Genomic DNA, 18,420 nt, shown 5'->3' with positions numbered 1-18,420 from the left:
TTTTAAGGACATTACATCAAAGTTGGATCAGCCTGTAGTGTGTTTTTCCACTTTCATTTTGAGGGTGACTCCAAATCCAGACCTCCATGGGTTAATAAATTTGATTTCCATTGATAATTTGATTTTGTTGTCGGCACATTCAACTATGTAGAGAACAAAGGATTTAATAACAATATTTCATTCATTCAGATCTAGGATGTGTTATTTTAGTGTTCCCTTTATTTTTTTGAGCAGTGTAAAATATATATATATATATATATATATATATATATATATATATATATATATATATATATCTCTCTCAATACAGCACTCAAAGCCATTCAAATAAAAACAACAAAGGTGGTGCAAGGCAGTAGTATAAACATGAACACTCACTTTTCCAGCGTCGTTGAAAAAGAAAACAAGCCAGCACTCACGTAAAGATGAATCAAAAGAAACTGGATTTAATCTTTAGCCAGTCGGCATGGTCAGAAACTTCTGACCATGCCGACTGGCTAAAGATTAAATCCAGTTTCTTTTGATTCATCTTTACGTGAGTGCTGGCTTGTTTTCTTTTTCAACGACGCTGGAAAAGTGAGTGTTCATAATATATATATATATATATATATATATATATATATATATATATATATATATATATATATATATATATATATATACACACATACATACATACACTTTTTTAGAAATGAGTATTAGGATCACACTGAAAAAACATATTTAAAAGAAGCCCTTTAAGTGGTGCTGTGTTCTGTCTAATCCAATGTCAGGCACAAAGATAAGTGCCAGATAAATTACTTGCCTTTGGGCAGTCCTCTCCTGCATAGCCAGCACGTACGGAAAATGAGCCAATATCGAAAACCAAGGCTCCGACCTCATCTATACAAGAAAGAGAGAGAAGAGTACAGTTTACAAATATTAGGGTATCGCATATCACCACCATTTAATATATTTTTTCAGAACAGATTTAAGGCATAGCTCTAACTCTAGTTCTAAAATAAGGGAATAGGCAAAATAAAATCTATTAAAGAAAAGCATGTTTCCTCTCCCACAGTAGAACTACAAAAATAAAAAAGGGGGGGGGGGGGGGGGGGGGGGTTTGGGAGAAGAAATCATACAGAAGAAAAATACATGTTTTAAATAAATCAGAGATGGATTAATATTCAGTTTTGCCCACCAAAGTGTCAGATCACCTGTACATATACAGGTATGAGAAACTGTAGGTTTGTCCAAATAAGGGAGCCTAAAGCATTTTCGAAATATACCCTACATGTCTGACTGCGACGAGAACAGCAGCGTGAGCCCTGCTCTGCAGCCGCCAGCCCGACAATGAGCCTCATACAAAGCATTTAGCCTCCTTTGGAGCTGCCCAACACCACTCTTATCGGCGCTGATCCCCACTGCATGGAGCGCTACCTGCCTCCAAAGCAAAACTGCCAGAAGCAGAAGGAGAGGCGTCGCACTGAGAGCAAGATGGCGCTGGACGCTGGGGACTTGGTAAACACCAGATCCTCTCCACACCCACAGCCAAATGACACTTCTCCCACAGCTGCTCTCCCCAAAAACTCTGGAGACCAGGTATTGTTCACCCCAGATGTGCCTGTCACTTATGGGGATATGGTAAAAGCCATTAGAACAGCTATGGGTCCTTTACTGCAAGTAAAACAAGCAGCTAGCGCTGTTGTCAGAGTTCTACACAGTGAGCACCATGTGGAGGAACGGTTTCACGATGTCTCAGATATGAAACAAGCTGTTGCAAGTCCCACAACCAAATTTGGAACAAACTCAACGACCTCGAAAACAGGTTGCGCATAAATATCTTCCGGCTGATAGGTCTACCTGAAACCGTTAAAGGTGCAGAACTTTTTGATTTTCTTCACATCACACTACGTGAGCTGCTGCAAATTGTAGATGTGTGCGCTGACCTGGTGATCGAAAGAGCCTAGAGTGGGCACCCAAACATCGCAAGGGGCGCGCACATGGGTGGTGTTGTTTAAATGTTTCCACATAAGGAAGCATTCTGGCATGCATCACGTAAGCATCGTAATATGTCCTGGGAAAGCCATAAAATCTTATTCTGCCAAGACTACTCTGCAGAGAATACAAAGATTTTTCCCCGTTATGCTCCCGCTTAATTCAGCGGAACAAGAAATTTGCATTTCTTTATCTTGCAAGACTCAGAATTTATCATGGTGCAACATTTGTGGATTTCCTGTCTGATTCAGAAGCATACCTTCAGCAGGAGGCAGAGGGCCATGAAAACTCAGGAATGGTGTCTTAACCTATATGAGGCCATTCCCTCGATTTTGCATCCATATTGTCTTTATACCTTTGTAGGTTTGCTATTGGAACTCATCAATATGAATTAGCAATCAATTCTGCAAGTAATACAAAGTTTTTCACTCCTTTCTCCATATTTACTATATGGACTTATGCTTCCCTTTAACTTTAAAAAGGTAATGGTCGCTTAATAGGTTAACTACGGACAGCTCATCTAAGAAGTTTACACCCCTTAAGGCGTGGTTAGCCTGGAGTTTTGGCTCTAAAACTGGACTGACTTTTCTTGTACCTTAAGTCTGTTCAAAAGGAGAATGAGAATTCTAATCTGGGAACATCTTTCAGTTGTTTGTTATTCTATGATTCTTTTATTTTTACCTATTTGTTTGTTTTTGTTATGTCTGTTTGACGGTCAATGCCCCCCCCTTTCAGATATCACAGAAATGTATTTTGTTTGAGATAAACCAACAGCGGTTATTCAAATGTAAATCTGTTTATAATTTCTTTATACAGTATGTCCAGCCTGAAAAAAGGCTCTTGGAATGTGGGGGGGTATAAACTCCACACAAGAGAAGAAAATGTACTTAAATAAACTGCGATTAGACATTGTATTCCTGCAGGAAACACATTTACTACCTCAGGAACTCCTTAAACTTAATAATAAGAATTTACTTACCGATAATTCTATTTCTCGGAGTCCGTAGTGGATGCTGGGGTTCCTGAAAGGACCATGGGGAATAGCGGCTCCGCAGGAGACAGGGCACAAAAGTAAAGCTTTTACAGGTCAGGTGGTGTGTACTGGCTCCTCCCCCTATGACCCTCCTCCAGACTCCAGTTAGGTACTGTGCCCGGACGAGCGTACACAATAAGGGAGGATTTTGAATCCCGGGTAAGACTCATACCAGCCACACCAATCACACCGTACAACTTGTGATCTAAACCCAGTTAATCAGTATGATAACAGAGGAGCCTCTGAAAGATGGCTTCCTAAACAATAACCCGAATTAGTTAACAATAACTATGTACAAGTATTGCAGATAATCCGCACTTGGGATGGGCGCCCAGCATCCACTACGGACTCCGAGAAATAGAATTATCGGTAAGTAAATTCTTATTTTCTCTATCGTCCTAAGTGGATGCTGGGGTTCCTGAAAGGACCATGGGGATTATACCAAAGCTCCCAAACGGGCGGGAGAGTGCGGATGACTCTGCAGCACCGAATGAGAGAACTCCAGGTCCTCCTTTGCCAGGGTATCAAATTTGTAAAAATTTACAAACGTGTTCTCCCCTGACCACGTAGCTGCTCGGCAGAGTTGTAATGCCGAGACCCCTCGGGCAGCCGCCCAAGATGAGCCCACCTTCCTTGCGGAATGGGCCTTAACAGATTTAGGCTGTGGCAGGCCTGCCACAGAATGTACAAGTTGAATTTTGTTACAAATCCAACGAGCAATCGACTGCTTAGAAGCAGGTGCACCCAACTTGTTGGGTGCATACAGTATAAACAGCGAGTCAGATTTTCTGACTCCAGCCGTCCTTTAAATGTATATTTTTAAGGCTCTGACAACGTCCAACAACTTGGAGTCCTTCAAGTCGTCTGTAGCCGCAGGCACTACAATAGGCTGGTTCAGGTGAAACGCTGATACCACCTTAGGGAGAAAATGCGGACGCGTCCGCAGCTCTGCCCTATGTCGAATGGAAAATTAAATAAGGGCTTTTATAAAACAAAGCCGCCAGTTCAGATACTCTCCCGGCCGAAGCCAGGGCCAGTAACATAGTCACTTTCCATGTGAGATATTTCAAATCCACATTCTTTAGTGGTTCAAACCAATTGGATTTGAGGAAATCTAAAACTACATTTAGATCCCACGGTGCCACCTTAGGCACCACAGGAGGCTGTATATGCAGTACTCCTTTGATAAAAATCTGGACCTCAGGGACTGAGGCCAATTCTTTTTGGAAGAATATTGATAGGGCCGAAATTTGAACCTTAATAGATCCCAATTTGAGACCCATAGACAATCCTGATTGCAGGAAATGTAGGAAAACGACCCAGTTGAAAATCCTCCATCGGAGCACTCCGCTGCTCGCACCACGCAACATATTTTCGCCAAATACGGCGATAATGCTTCGCGGTGACTTCCTTCCTTGCCTTTATCAAGGTAGGAATGACTTCTTCTGGAATGCCTTTTCCTTTTAGGATCTGGCCTTCAAACGCCATGCCGTCAAACGCAGCCGCGGTAAGTCTTGAAAAAGACAAGGACCCTGCTGAAGCAGGTCCCTTCTCAGAAGTAGAGGCCACGGATCGTCCGTGACCATCTCTTGAAGTTCCGGGTACCAAGTCCTTCTTGGCCAATCCGGAGCCACTAGTCTTACTCCTCTTTGCCGTATAATCCTCAATACCTTTGGTATGAGAGGCAGAGGAGGAAACACATATACCGACTGGTACACCCAAGGTGTTACCAGCGCGTCCACAGCTATTGCCTGCGGATCTCTTGACCTGGCGCAATACCTGTCCAGTGTTTTGTTGAGGCGAGACGCCATCATGTCCACCATTGGTTTTACCCAACGGTTTAATAGCATGTGGAAAACTTCTGGATGAAGTCCCCACTCTCCCGGGTGAAGGTCGTGTCTGCTGAGGAAGTCTGCTTCCCAGTTGTCCACGCCCGGGATGAATACTGCTGACAGTGCTATCACGTGATTCTCCGCCCAGCGAAGGATCCTGGCAGCTTCTGCCATTGCCCTCCTGCCGCCCTGTCTGTTTACATGGGCGACTGCCGTGATGTTGTCCGACTGGATCAACACCGGTCTTCCTTGAAGCAGAGGTTCCGCCTGGCTTAGAACATTGTAGATTGCTCTTAGTTCCAGAATGCTTATGTGAAGAGACTTTTTCAGGCTCGACCACACTCCCTGGAAATTTCTTCCCTGTGTGACTGCTCCCCAGCCTCTCAGGCTGGCATCCGTGGTCACCAGGATCCAATCCTGCATGCCGAATCTGTGGCCCTCCAATAGATGAGCCTCCTGCAACCACCACAGAAGGGATACCCTTGTCCTCGGCGACAGGGTTATCCGCAGGTGCATCTGAAGATGCGACCCTGACCATTTGTCCAACAGATCCCTTTGCATGGAATCTGCCGAAAGGGATTGCTTCGTAAGAAGCTACCATTTTTTCCCAGGACTCTTGTGCATTGATGTACAGACACCTTTCCTGGTTTTAGGAGGTTCCTGACCAGGTCAGATAACTCCTTGGCTTTTTCTTCGGGAAGAAAAACCTTTTTCTGAACTGTGTCCAGAATCATCCCCAGGAACAGCAGACGAGTTGTCGGCATTAATTGGGATTTTGGAATATTCAGAATCCATCCGTGCTGCTTTAGCACCTCTTGAGATAGTGCTAAACCCATCTCTAGCTGTTCTCTGGACCTTGCCCTTATTAGGAGATCGTCCAAGTATGGGATAATTAATACGCCTTTTCTTCGAAGAAGAAATATTATCTCGGCCATTACCTTTGTAAAGACCCGAGGTGCCGTGGACAAACCAAACGGCAGCGTCTGAAACTGATAGTGACAGTTTTGTACAACGAACCTGAGGTACCCCTGGTGTGAGGGGTAATTGGAACGTGGAGATACGCATCCTTGATGTCCAAGGATACCATAAAGTCCCCTTCTTCCAGGTTCGCTATCACTGCTCTGAGTGACTCCATCTTGAACTTGAACTTCTTTATGTACAGGTTCAAGGACTTCAGATTTAGAATAGGCCTTACCGAGCCATCCGGCTTCGGTACCACAAAAAGAGTGGAATAATACCCCTTCCCTTGTTGTAGAAGAGGTACCTTGACTATCACCTGCTGAGAATACAGCTTGTGAATGGCTTCCAAAACCGTCTCCCTTTCTGAGGGGGACGTTGGTAAAGCAGACTTCAGGAAACGGCGAGGTGGCTCTGTCTCTAATTTCAACCTGTACCCCTGAGATATTATCTGCAGGATCCAGGGATTTACCTGCGAGTGAGCCCACTGCGCGCTGTAATTCTTGAGACGACCGCCTACCGCCCCCGAGTCCGCTTGCGAAGCCCCAGCGTCATGCTGAGGCTTTTGTAGAAGCCGGGGAGGGCTTCTGTTCCTGGGAAGGAGCTGCCTGTTGCTGTCTCTTCCCTCGTCCTCTGCCTCGTGGCAGATATGAATAGCCCTTTGCTCTCTTATTTTTAAAGGAACGAAAGGGCTGCGGTTGAAAGGTCGGTGCCTTTTTCTGTTGGGGAGTGACTTGAGGTAGAAAGGTGGATTTCCCGGCCGTAGCCGTGGCCACCAAATCCGATAGACCGACCCCAAATAACTCCTCTACGCATCGCCTGTCCACTGTCGTGTCCATAAAGCTCTTCTGGCCGAAATGGACATAGCACTTACCCGTGATGCCAGTGTGCAGATATCTCTCTGTGCATCACGCATATAAAGAAATGCATCCTTTATTTGTTCTAACGACAGTAAAATATTGTCCCTGTCCAGGGTATCAATATTTTCGATCAGGGACTCTGACCAAACTACCCCAGCACTGCACATCCAGGCAGTCGCAATAGCTGGTCGTAGTATAACACCTGCATGTGTGTATATACCTTTTTTGGATATTTTCCATCCTCCTATCTGATGGATCTTTAAGTGCGGCCGTCTCAGGAGAGGGTAACGCCACTTGTTTTGATAAGCGTGTTAGCGCTTTGTCCACCCTAGGAGGTGTTTCCCAGCGCTCCCTAACCTCTGGCGGGAAAGGGTATAAAGCCAATAACTTCTTTGAAATTAGCAGTTTTTTATCGGGGCACCCCACGCTTCATCACACACGTCATTTAATTCTTCTGATTCGGTAAAAACTACTGGTAGTTTTTTCACACCCCACATAATACCCTGTTTAGTGGTACCTGTAGTATCAGCTAAATGTAACATCTCCTTTATTGCCAAAATCATATAACGTGTGGCCCTACTGGAAAATACGGTTGATTCGTCACCTTCACCACCGGAATCAGTGCCTGTGTCTGGGTCTGTGTCGACCGACTGAGGCAAGGGGCGTTTTACAGCCCCTGACGGTGTTTGAGGCGCCTGGACAGGCACTAATTGAGTGTCCGGCCGCCTCATGTCGGCAAACGACTGCTTAAGCGAGTTGACGCTATCCCGTAATTCCACAAATAAAGGCATCCATTCTGGTGTCGACCCCCTAGGAGGTGACATCCTCATATTTGGCAATTGCTCCGCCTCCACACCAATAACGTCCTCATACATGTCGACACACACGTACCGACACACAGCAGACACACAGGGAATGCTCTATACGAAGACAGGACCCACTAGCCCTTTGGGGAGACAGAGGGAGAGTCTGCCAGCACACACCAAAAAGCGCTATATATGACAGGGATAGCCTTATGATTAAGTGCTCCCTTATAGCTGCTTTTATATTAATATATTGCCATTTATTTTGCCCCCCCTCTCTGTTATACCCTGTTTCTGTAGTGCAGTGCAGGGGAGAGACCTGGGAGCCTTCCTGACCAGCGGAGCTGTGACAGAAAATGGCGCCGTGTGCTGAGGAGATAGGCCCCGCCCCTTTTCCGGCGGGCTCGTCTCCCGCTATTTAGTACATTTAGGCAGGGGTAAATATCTCCATATAGCCTCTGGGGCTATATGTGAGGTATTTTTAGCCTTTTTAAAGGTTTTCATTTGCCTCCCAGGGCGCCCCCCCCCCAGCGCCCTGCACCCTCAGTGACTGCCGTGTGAAGTGTGCTGAGAGGAAAATGGCGCACAGCTGCAGTGCTGTGCGCTACCTTAAGAAGACTGCAGGAGTCTTCAGCCGCCGATTCTGGACCTCTTCTTGCTTCAGCATCTGTGAGGGGGCCGGCGGCGTGGCTCCGGTGACCATCCAGGCTGTACCTGTGATCGTCCCTCTGGAGCTTCATGTCCAGTAGCCAAGAAGCCAATCCATCCTGCACGCAGGTGAGTTCACTTCTTCTCCCCTCTGTCCCTCGTTGCAGTGATCCTGTTGCCAGCAGGAATCACTGTAAAATAAAAAACCTAAGCTAAACTCTCTAAGCAGCTCTTTATGAGAGCCACCTAGAATTGCACCCTTCTCGGCCGGGCACAAAAATCTAACTGGAGTCTGGAGGAGGGTCATAGGGGGAGGAGCCAGTACACACCACCTGACCTGTAAAAGCTTTACTTTTGTGCCCTGTCTCCTGCGGAGCCGCTATTCCCCATGGTCCTTTCAGGAACCCCAGCATCCACTTAGGACGATAGAGAAATGTTGATATTAATGGCATCAGCTCCTTTTAATTCTAAAGCGAGAGGGGTGGCTCTGTTGGTGAAACAACATATTTCTGTAGTAGTAAAATTCTCCACAGGGGACCCTGATGGTCGCTATGTGCAATGCCAAGTTGAAATAGAGAAACAACCTTACCTATTATGTAAATGTCTACGCTCCAAATGTATATTCTAAATTATTCCTGTCAAAAATTATTGGCTGTTCTTTCTCCTTATAGGGACTGCGAATCCTGGTGTGTGGGGACATTAATTAGGAGTACCTTTGTTTGCTACTGCTAGATATTTGGAGAGTGCGTATTCCTGTTGAGAGGGAAATCTCATGTCTTTCAGCAGCATGTGGTACTATGTCGTGGATAGATTATTTATTATCTCACTCTTATTGCCTAGGGTCTCCCATGCAACAATGGAACCTACTACACTATCTGACTACGCAGTGGTGTGACTGGAATTACATTGACTCAGAGAAAGGGTCACAGTTAGAGGGAAGAAAATAAGATTTTACTCACCGGTAAATCTATTTCTCGTAGTCCGTAGTGGATGCTGGGAACTCCGAAAGGACCATGGGGAATAGCGGCTCCGCAGGAGACTGGGCACAACTAAAAGAAAGCTTTTAGACTACCTGGTGTGCACTGGCTCCTCCCACTATGACCCTCCTCCAAGCCTCAGTTAGGATACTGTGCCCGGAAGAGCTGACACAATAAGGAAGGATTTTGAATCCCAGGTAAGACTCATACCAGCCACACCAATCACACCGTATAACTCGTGATACCATATCCAGTTAACAGTATGAAACATAACTGAGCCTCTCAACAGATGGCTCATAACAATAACCCTTTAGTTAACAATAACTATATACAAGTATTGCAGACAATCCGCACTTGGGATGGGCGCCCAGCATCCACTACGGACTACGAGAAATAGATTTACCGGTGAGTAAAATCTTATTTTCTCTAACGTCCTAGTGTATGCTGGGAACTCCGAAAGGACCATGGGGATTATACCAAAGCTCCCAAACGGGCGGGAGAGTGCGGATGACTCTGCAGCACCGAATGAGAGAACTCAAGGTCCTCCTCAGCCAGGGTATCAAATTTGTAGAATTTAGCAAACGTGTTTGCCCCTGACCAAGTTGCAGCTCGGCAAAGTTGTAAAGCCGAGACCCCTCGGGCAGCCGCCCAAGATGAGCCCACTTTCCTCGTGGAATGGGCTTTTACTGATTTAGGATGCGGCAATCCAGCCGCAGAATGCTCCAGCTGAATTGTGCTACAAATTCAGCGAGCAATAGTCTGCTTAGAAGCAGGAGCACCTATTTTGTTGGGTGCCTACAGGATAAAAAGCGAGTCAGTTTTTCCTGACTCCAGCCGTCCTGGAAATATAATTTTTTAAGGCCCTGACTACGTCCAGTAACTTGGAATCTTCCAAGTCCCTAGTAGCCGCAGGCACTACAATAGGTTGGTTCAAGTGAAAAGCTGATACCACCTTAGGGAGAAACTGGGGACGAGTCCTCAATTCTGCCCTATCCATATGGAAAATCAGATAAGGGCTTTTACATGACAAAGCCGCCCATTCTGACACACGCCTGGCCGAAGCCAAGGCCAATAACATGACCACTTTCCACGTGAGATATTTCAAACCACAGTTTTAAGTGGCTCAAACCAATGTGATTTCAGGAAACTCAACACCACGTTGAGATCCCAAGGTGCCACAGGAGGCACAAAAGGGGGCTGAATATGTAGCACTCCCTTTACAAATGTCTGAACTCCAGGCAGTGAAGCCAGTTCTTTCTGGAAGAAAATAGACAGAGCCGAAATCTGGACCTTAATGGAACCCAAGTTTAGGCCCATAGTCACTCCTGACTGTAGGAAGTGCAGAAAACGACCCAGCTGAAATTCCTCTGTTGGGGCCTTCCTGGCCTCACACCACGCAACATATTTTCGCCAAATAGGGTGATAATGTTTTGCGGTTACTTCTTTCCTGGCTTTTATCAGCGTAGGAATGACTTCCTCCGGAATGCCCTTTTCCTTTAGGATCCGGAATCCAACCGCCATGCCGTCAAACGCAGCCACGGTAAGTCTTGGAACAGACAGGGCCCCTGCTGTAGCAGATCCTGTCTGAGCGGTAGAGGCCATGGGTCCCCTGATATCATTTCATGAAGTTCTGGGTACCAAGCTCTTCTTGGCCCATCCGGAACCACGAGTATCGTTCTTACTCCTCGTTTTCTTATTATTCTCAGTACCTTTGGTATGAGAGGCAGAGGAGGGAATACATAAACCGACTGGTACACCCACGGTGTCACTAGAGCGTCCACAGCTATTGCCTGAGCGTCCCTTGACCTGGCGCAATATCTAGTTTTTTGTTTAGGTGGGACGCCATCATGTCCACCTGTGGCCGTTCCCAACGGTTTACCAACAGTTGGCAGACTTCTGGATGAAGTCCCCACTCTCCCGGGTGTAGGTCGTGTCTGCTGAGGAAGTCTGCTTCCCAGTTGTCCACTCCCGGAATGAACACTGCTGACAGTGCTAAGACGTGATTTTCCGCCCATCGGAGAATCCTTGTGGCTTCTGCCATCGCCATCCTGCTTCTTGCGCCGCCCTGTCGGTTTACATGAGCGACTGCCGTGATGTTGTCTGATTGGATCAGTACCGGCTGGTTTTGAAGCAGAGGCCTTGCCAGACTTAGGGCATTGTAAATGGCCCTCAGTTCCAGAATATTTATGTGTAGGGACGACTCCTGACTTGACCAAAGTCCTTGGAAATTTCTTCCCTGTGTGACTGCCCCCCAGCCTCGAAGGCTGGCATCCGTGGTTACCAGGACCCAGTCCTGTATGCCGAATCTGCGGCCCTCTTGAAGATGAGCACTCTGCAGCCACCACAGTAGAGATAACCCTGTCTCCAAGGACCAGGGTATCAGCCGATGCATCTGAAGATGCGATCCCGACCACTTGTCCAAGAGGTCCCACTGAAAGGTTCTTGCATGGAACCTGCCGAATTGAATTTTGCTTCGTAAGAAGCTACCATTTTTCCCAGGACTCGTGTGCAGTGATGCACAGATACCTGTTTTGGTTTCAGGAGGTCTCTGACTAGAGATGACAGCTCCTTGGCTTTCTCCTGCGGGAGAAACACTTTTTTCTGTTCTGTGTCCAGAACCATCCCCAGGAACAGTAGGCGTGTGGTAGGAACCAGCTGTGACTTTGGAATGTATAGAATCCATCCGTGCTGTTGTAGCACTTCCCGAGATAGTGCTACTCCGACCAACAACTGCTCCTTGGACCTCGCCTTTATAAGGAGATCGTCCAAGTACGGGATAATTAAAACTCCCTTTTTCGAAGGAGTATCATCATTTCTGCCATTACCTTGGTAAAGACCCTCGGTGCCGTGGACAGTCCAAACGGCAGTGTTTGGAATTGGTAATGGCAATCCTGTACCACAAATCTGAGGTACTCCTGGTGAGGATGGTAAATGGGGACATGTAGGTAAGCCCCCGTGATGTCCAGGGATACCATGAAATCCCCCTCCTCCAGGCTTGCAATAACCGCCTTGAGCGATTCCATCTTGAACTTGAATTTTTTTTATGTATGTGTTCAAGGATTTCAAATTTAAAATGTGTCTCACCGAACCGTCCGGTTTCGGTACCACAAACAGTGTGGAATAGTAACCCCGTCCTTGTTGAAGTAGGGGCACCTTGACTATCCCCTGCTGGGAATACAGCTTGTGAATTCTCTAGCACAGCCTCCCTGCCTGAGGGAGTTGTCGGCAAGGCAGATTTGAGGAAACGGCGGGGGGGAGACGCTTCGAATTCCAGCCTGTACCCCTGAGATACTACTTGAAGGATCCAGGGATCCACCTGTGAGCGAGCCCACTGATCGCTGAAATTTTTGAGGCGGCCCCCCACCGTACCTGGCTACGCCTGTGGAGCCCCCGCGTCATGCGGTGAACTCAGAGGAAGCGGGGGAAGAATTTTGATTCTGGGAACTGGCTGACTGGTGCAGCTTTTTTCCTCTTCCCTCGTCTCTGTGCAGAAAGGAAGCGCCTTTTACCCGCTTGCTTTTCTGAAGCCGAAAGGACTGTACCTGATAATACAGTGCTTTCTTAGGCTGTGAGGAAACCTGAGGTAAAAAAAAATTTCTTCCCAGTTGTTGCTGTGGATACGAGGTCCCAGAGACCATCCCCAAACAATTCCTCACCCTTATAAGGCTCTATGTGCCTTTTAAAGTCAGCATCACCTGTCCAGTGTCGGGTCTCTAATACCCTCCTGACAGAATGGACATTGCATTAATTCTGGATGCCAGCCGGCAAAATATCCCTCTGTGCATCCCTCATATATACGACGACGTCTTATGTTCGCAAAATAGTATCCCTGTTTGACAGGGTTACAGACCACGCTGCAGCAGCACTATCTGCAGGTCTCAGTCTAGTTCCTGAGCGTGTAAATACAGACTTCAGGATAGCCTCCTGCTTTTTATCAGCAGGTACCTTCAAAGTGGCCGTATCCTAAGACGGCAGTGCCACCTTTTTTGACAAACGTGTGAGCGCCTTATTCGCCCTAGGGGATATCTCCCAGCGTAACTTATCCTCTGGCGGGAAAGGGTACGCCATCAGTAACTTTTTAGAAATTACCAGTTTCTTATCGGGGGAACCCACGCTTTTTCACACTTCATTCACTCATTTGATGGGGGAACAAAACACTGCCTGCTTTTTCTCCCCAAACATAAAACCCTTTTTTAGTGGTACTTGGGTTAATGTCAGAAATGTGTAACACATTTTTTATTGCCGGGATCATGTAACGGATGTTCCTAGTGGATCGTGTATATGTCTCAACCTCGTCGACACTGGAGTCAGACTCCGTGTCGACATCTGTGTCTGCCATCTGAGGGAGCGGGCGTTTTTGAGCCCCTGATGGCTTTTGAGACGCCTGGGCAGGCGCGGGCTGAGAAGCCGGCTGTCCCACAGCTGTTACGTCATCCAGCCTTTTATGTAAGGAGTTGACACTGTCGGTTTATACCTTCCACCTATCCATCCACTCTGGTGTCGGCCCCACAGGGGGCGACATCACATTTATCGGCATCTGCTCTGCCATCACATAAGCCTCCTCATCAAACGTGTCGACACAGCCGTACCGACACACCGCACACACACAGGGAATGCTCTGACTGAGGACAGGACCCCACAAAGCCCTTTGGGGAGACAGAGAGAGAGTATGCCAGCACACACCGGAGCGCTATATAATGCAGGGATTAACACTATATTGAGTGAATTTTTCCCAATAGCTGCTTGTATAAACAATATTGCGCCTAAATTTAGTGCCCCCCCCCCTCTCTTTTTAACCCTTTGAGCCTGCAAACTACAGGGGAGAGCCTGGGGAGCTGTCTTCCAGTTGCACTGTGAAGAGAAAATGGCGCCAGTGTGCTGAGGGAGATAGCTCCGCCCCTTTTTCGCTGACTTTTCTCCCGCTTTTTTCTGTATTCTGGCAGGGGTATTTATCACATATATAGCCTCTGGGGCTATATATTGTGATATATTTGCCAGCCAAGGTGTTTTTATTGCTGCTCAGGGCGCCCCCCCCCCAGCGCCCTGCACCCTCAGTGACCGGAGTGTGAAGTGTGTATGAGGAGCAATGGCGCACAGCTGCAGTGCTGTGCGCTACCTTGGTGAAGACTGATGTCTTCTGCCGCCGATTTTCCGGACCTCTTCTTGCTTCTGGCTCTGTAAGGGGGACGGCGGCGCGGCTCCGGGAACGAACACCAAGGCCAGTTCCATGCGGTCGATCCCTCTGGAGCTAATGGTGTCCAGTAGCCTAAGAAGCCCAAGCTAGCTGCAAGCAGGTAGGTTCGCTACTTCTCCCCTTAGTCCCTCGCTGCAGTGAGCCTGTTGCCAGCAGGTCTCACTGTAAAATTAAAAACCTAAAATATACTTTCTTTCTAGGAGCTCAGGAGAGCCTCTAGTGTGCATCCAGCTCGGCCGGGCACAGAAATCTAACTGAGGCTTGGAGGAGGGTCATAGTGGGAGGAGCCAGTGCACACCAGGTAGTCTAAAAGCTTTCTTTTAGTTGTGCCCAGTCTCCTGCGGAGCCGCTATTCCCCATGGTCCTTTCGGAGTTCCCAGCATCCACTAGGACGTTAGAGAAAAAGAGGGGGAGGCACGACATCTTTGAACTACCAAACCCCAGTAAATTTGCTGGATTGGACAAAGATTCGAAGGATGGAAGTGAGGAAAATGACGGAGCTGGAGGAGACTGTTCCCTCTAGCAACCGGAGGAGCGGTCCCTCCAGCACAGATGGGATAAAAGAAAACAAGGTACCTAGTCAGATTGTGGTGGTAGGGGATTCTATTATCAGGAAGACAGATAGGGCAATCCGCTACCGGTACCGTGATCGCTGTACAGTCTGTTGTCTCCCGGGCGCTCGGGTATGGCACATCACAGACCGGGTAGAAAGATTGTTGGGAGGGGCTGGGAAAGACCCGGCGGTCTTGGTGCACGTTGGCACCAACGACAAAGATAGTGGTAGGTGGGATGTTCTTAAGATAGATTATAGGGACTTAGGCCAGAAACTAAAGGCAAGGACATCTAAGGTAATACTCACTGAAATATCACCTGTGCCACACGCTAGCCCAGGGAGGCAGAGGGAGATTAGGGAGGTTAATGTGTGGCTTGACTTGTGTAGGAAAGAGGGGTTTGTGTTCCTGGTACACTGGGTGGACTTCTCAGTCAGGCACAATCTTTTTTTTGTCGAGGTGGACTGGGGGGAGGATGGTTAGAAGAGTTGGAGTAGTCACTGTTGGGGGCTGTCTGGCCCCTCAATGCAACTGATGGGGGCGTGTCCCAGCTGTGGAGTCACTGATGGGGGCGTGCCTAAAACCTACAGAGGTGCTGGGCTTCCCCCAAGCACTCACTTTAATGTGAATAAATACTGTGTGCAAGGCATCTATTTATGCAGCGGCAGGCTGTTTTAGCAGGGCGCATTTTGCACTTTAAAAATTAGTCAGGGCGATGTGCCCTGCTACAACAGTCTAGTATGAGGACTATAGGATGGCTGTTACTGTCCCTGAGTAACCTCCTATAGCCTGTCTTTTCCATTTGTTTTTTTTTGTGGCGGGGGGCATGTCAATCTCAGTATAGACCATAGCAGTACGGATGGTGCTAGCATTACTGCCTTACAGCGCTGAGGCTGTGGGTTTGATTCCCACCATGACACCAACTGTGTGGAGTTTGTATATCATCCACGTATATTCCTCCAGGAACTTTGGTTTCCACCAACAATCCAAAGATATACTGGTAGGTTAATTGGCTCCCGACAAAAATTAATTGTAGTAGGTTTGTGTACATGTGGTAGGGTATATATATATTAGATTGTAAGCTCCACTGGGGCTGGGACTGATGTGAGTGGGTAAATATTTTCTGTAAAGCGCTGCAAAATATATGTGCACTATATAAATAACTGGTGATAATAATAGAGCATTATGTAGATATTAACATAATGAAACTGAATCTTAGTACGCCATACTATAATCCTGGGATAAGTAATGTATCAATTTTTCAGTGGGATCGAGAAGAGCAACAGTTATTTTTAGAACCGGACTGGTAATCTTTTGTAGAGATTTTTTTTTATTATTCCTTACCCTCCTGGCTTCAACACTGTACTGAGAAGCCAGAAACTGGTTTCTGAAATTACAGTAAGTCCCTACCACTTTGTTACTGTCATCAAAAAAGAATGTAAGGGCAACGCAAGTACAGCCGAGCAAGAGGCAACAGCTAAGGATACTTCTGCTGCATCTACATTTTAGGATCAAGTCTTCTGTTGCATCTTGTCTACAGTACCGATCCAAAAATTGTGAGGCAGTGGGTAAGAAAATGAATCTTTAAGATATCAGAGGTCAACGCCCATCCCTAATATGAATAAAGCTTCCAACAACTGCAATGCCACGTAACAATCCTGTTGACATTCATGGAGCCTTTACAGAGCTAGGAGGAAAGGCGGATTGTAAGTGGCACGCAACGCCAATTTCCGATTTGTCTGCAACTGCGCATGTTAATCTCTAAAAATGTTCACAGGGCATACTTCCTATAGTGTCTGTGTACAGAGCTGCAGGACTGATGGAGCCACACTGATTTTCAAATATTAGGAGACTCTGGGAATGTAGCTAAACAGATGCACAAAGATATTCCATTTGTCATGTGAGAGCTGCAGGAATGGGTGCAGATGCTTAATCGCCCTCATTGGAGCCCATACTCTGACAGAGTTTATGCACCTAGCATGGGGCTGCTGCAAGTCCAAATGGTTGAAATTGCAGATGCATGAAGCAGATGCCCCAACACGAGTTATTGCTAATATTCGCATAATGTCGCAGATGCGCCGACTGCAAAATACACTAAAGCAGCCACAGCAGCGCACAACTCAGAATAAGCCCCCCTGGGCACATAGCCGGTAGTGATCTGGCCTCTCAAATGGGTGCCAGAGTGCTTCATTCACAATGGCCAACCCTAACAGCGGCATCAGCGCATGTGGGAACATGTAAGCGGACAGAGTCCGTATTCTATACCACAAATGGTGTTCAGTCCTTTATAAGGTTTTATTTATCTCTTTAGGAAACCAAGACCACAGCAATCACTGCCACAAAACAAAAACCACCGGCAGCTCTCTCCCCACAGCTGCCATTAATGGGGGTCCTGCTACATTGCTTGTTTTACTAAGTACACCAAGGCTCTGTACAGGTCACCGAGCAGCCTGATGTGCGCACATGCGGAGTTTCTCTCATTTGTTTAAAGTTTACACTTGAACATAGAGGAGTCATTCATCCGCCAACAGCACGCCCCCAAGTCCTCTGTTACAGTTCTACACCCCTGGTGTAACGGTTGATTCTATTTCGGAGTGGGAGAAGGGACCTTCTGACGTATCTAGGGGAGGAGACACGTCACCAGGGGGAAGAGCTATAACTCCTCCCCCAGAAGGAAAAGGTCCCTTAGCCCACTTGATTCTAGCATCTACCCTGGTGTAACGGCACCGGTTGCCCTGGCTCTGTGCAGTCCGACCACATCCAGACAAGCACTGGACTGGGGCTGCAGTGCTGGCACTTACCCCCGCCGTATACTCCTCCGCTCATCTCCAGCTTGACACAGACGTACGTGGACCGGCACCGGGTACTGAAGAGGGCACGCTACTACGCGCGGCGCCAACAATGGAAAGCACTCGTCGTCGCACGCACCCTACGTAGGCAATAGCACAAACCAATAATATTGCATTATACGCTGTAACTCCGCCCCTCAGCTGCCTATAGGCGTTGCCAGGGTTGGAACCGAAGTCCTCCTCCGAAAACGTTATACTGCGCATGTGCAGGTATCTTCCTAATGTTGCGGGCGCCCTCCATATTGCTGCTCTCATGGGTTCCGTCCCTCACAATACAATGCCTGAAAATGAGTGTACTAAGAAGGTCGCTCGCTTATTTCCGGTTTAGTCAAAGACACAGTAAATTAAAATATATAGTGCCATAATATGCTTTTAATCCGAGACGCCTAGGATTTACGCAGGTTCTGTGTCTGGGTAATTCAAGATTGCATTTTACATGCTTTAATTTCCCACAGAACATGTATAAATCATAGGTTTAACCTATTCAAGCATACATCCAAACATGACCCTCTCCAGAAGGGAAAGAAGTCTCTGGTCCTGGACTTCCGTCTACAGTTATGATTGTCATCACCTGTGCTGAAACACTTCTTCATGAAGCAGTGAAAAGTGTGGCGAAGTGAGACAGTGGAGAAGTTGCCCATGGCAACCAATCAGCATTGAAGTAACGTTTATAATTTGCATTCAATACAATTTTATGGAGCCGCTGATTGGTTGCCATGGGCAACTTCTCCACAGGCTC

At 47.2% G+C, this 18,420-nt stretch overlaps 1 protein-coding gene across 1 annotated transcript in view; it reads right to left on the bottom strand.

Annotated features, from left to right (window-relative positions):
- The window catches only part of LOC134909439 (actin-like protein 6A), a 196,576-nt gene extending 178,800 nt beyond the window's left edge, over positions 1–17,776 (bottom strand). The window contains exons 1-2 of the mRNA XM_063916315.1: positions 17,634–17,776; positions 802–882 (exon numbers count right to left, since the gene is read on the bottom strand). Of these exons, the coding sequence (XP_063772385.1) occupies positions 802–882; positions 17,634–17,658 (106 nt within the window). The 5' untranslated portion in view covers positions 17,659–17,776. The remainder of the gene's footprint in view (positions 1–801; positions 883–17,633) is intronic.
- Positions 17,777–18,420: the final 644 nt, after the last annotated feature.

The sequence above is a fragment of the Pseudophryne corroboree genome, chromosome 4, assembly GCF_028390025.1.
Source record: "Pseudophryne corroboree isolate aPseCor3 chromosome 4, aPseCor3.hap2, whole genome shotgun sequence".
NCBI lineage: Eukaryota > Metazoa > Chordata > Amphibia > Anura > Myobatrachidae > Pseudophryne > Pseudophryne corroboree.
The sequence above is the reverse complement of the archived record's forward strand: the minus strand, read 5'-3'. Positions and strand labels throughout refer to the sequence as shown.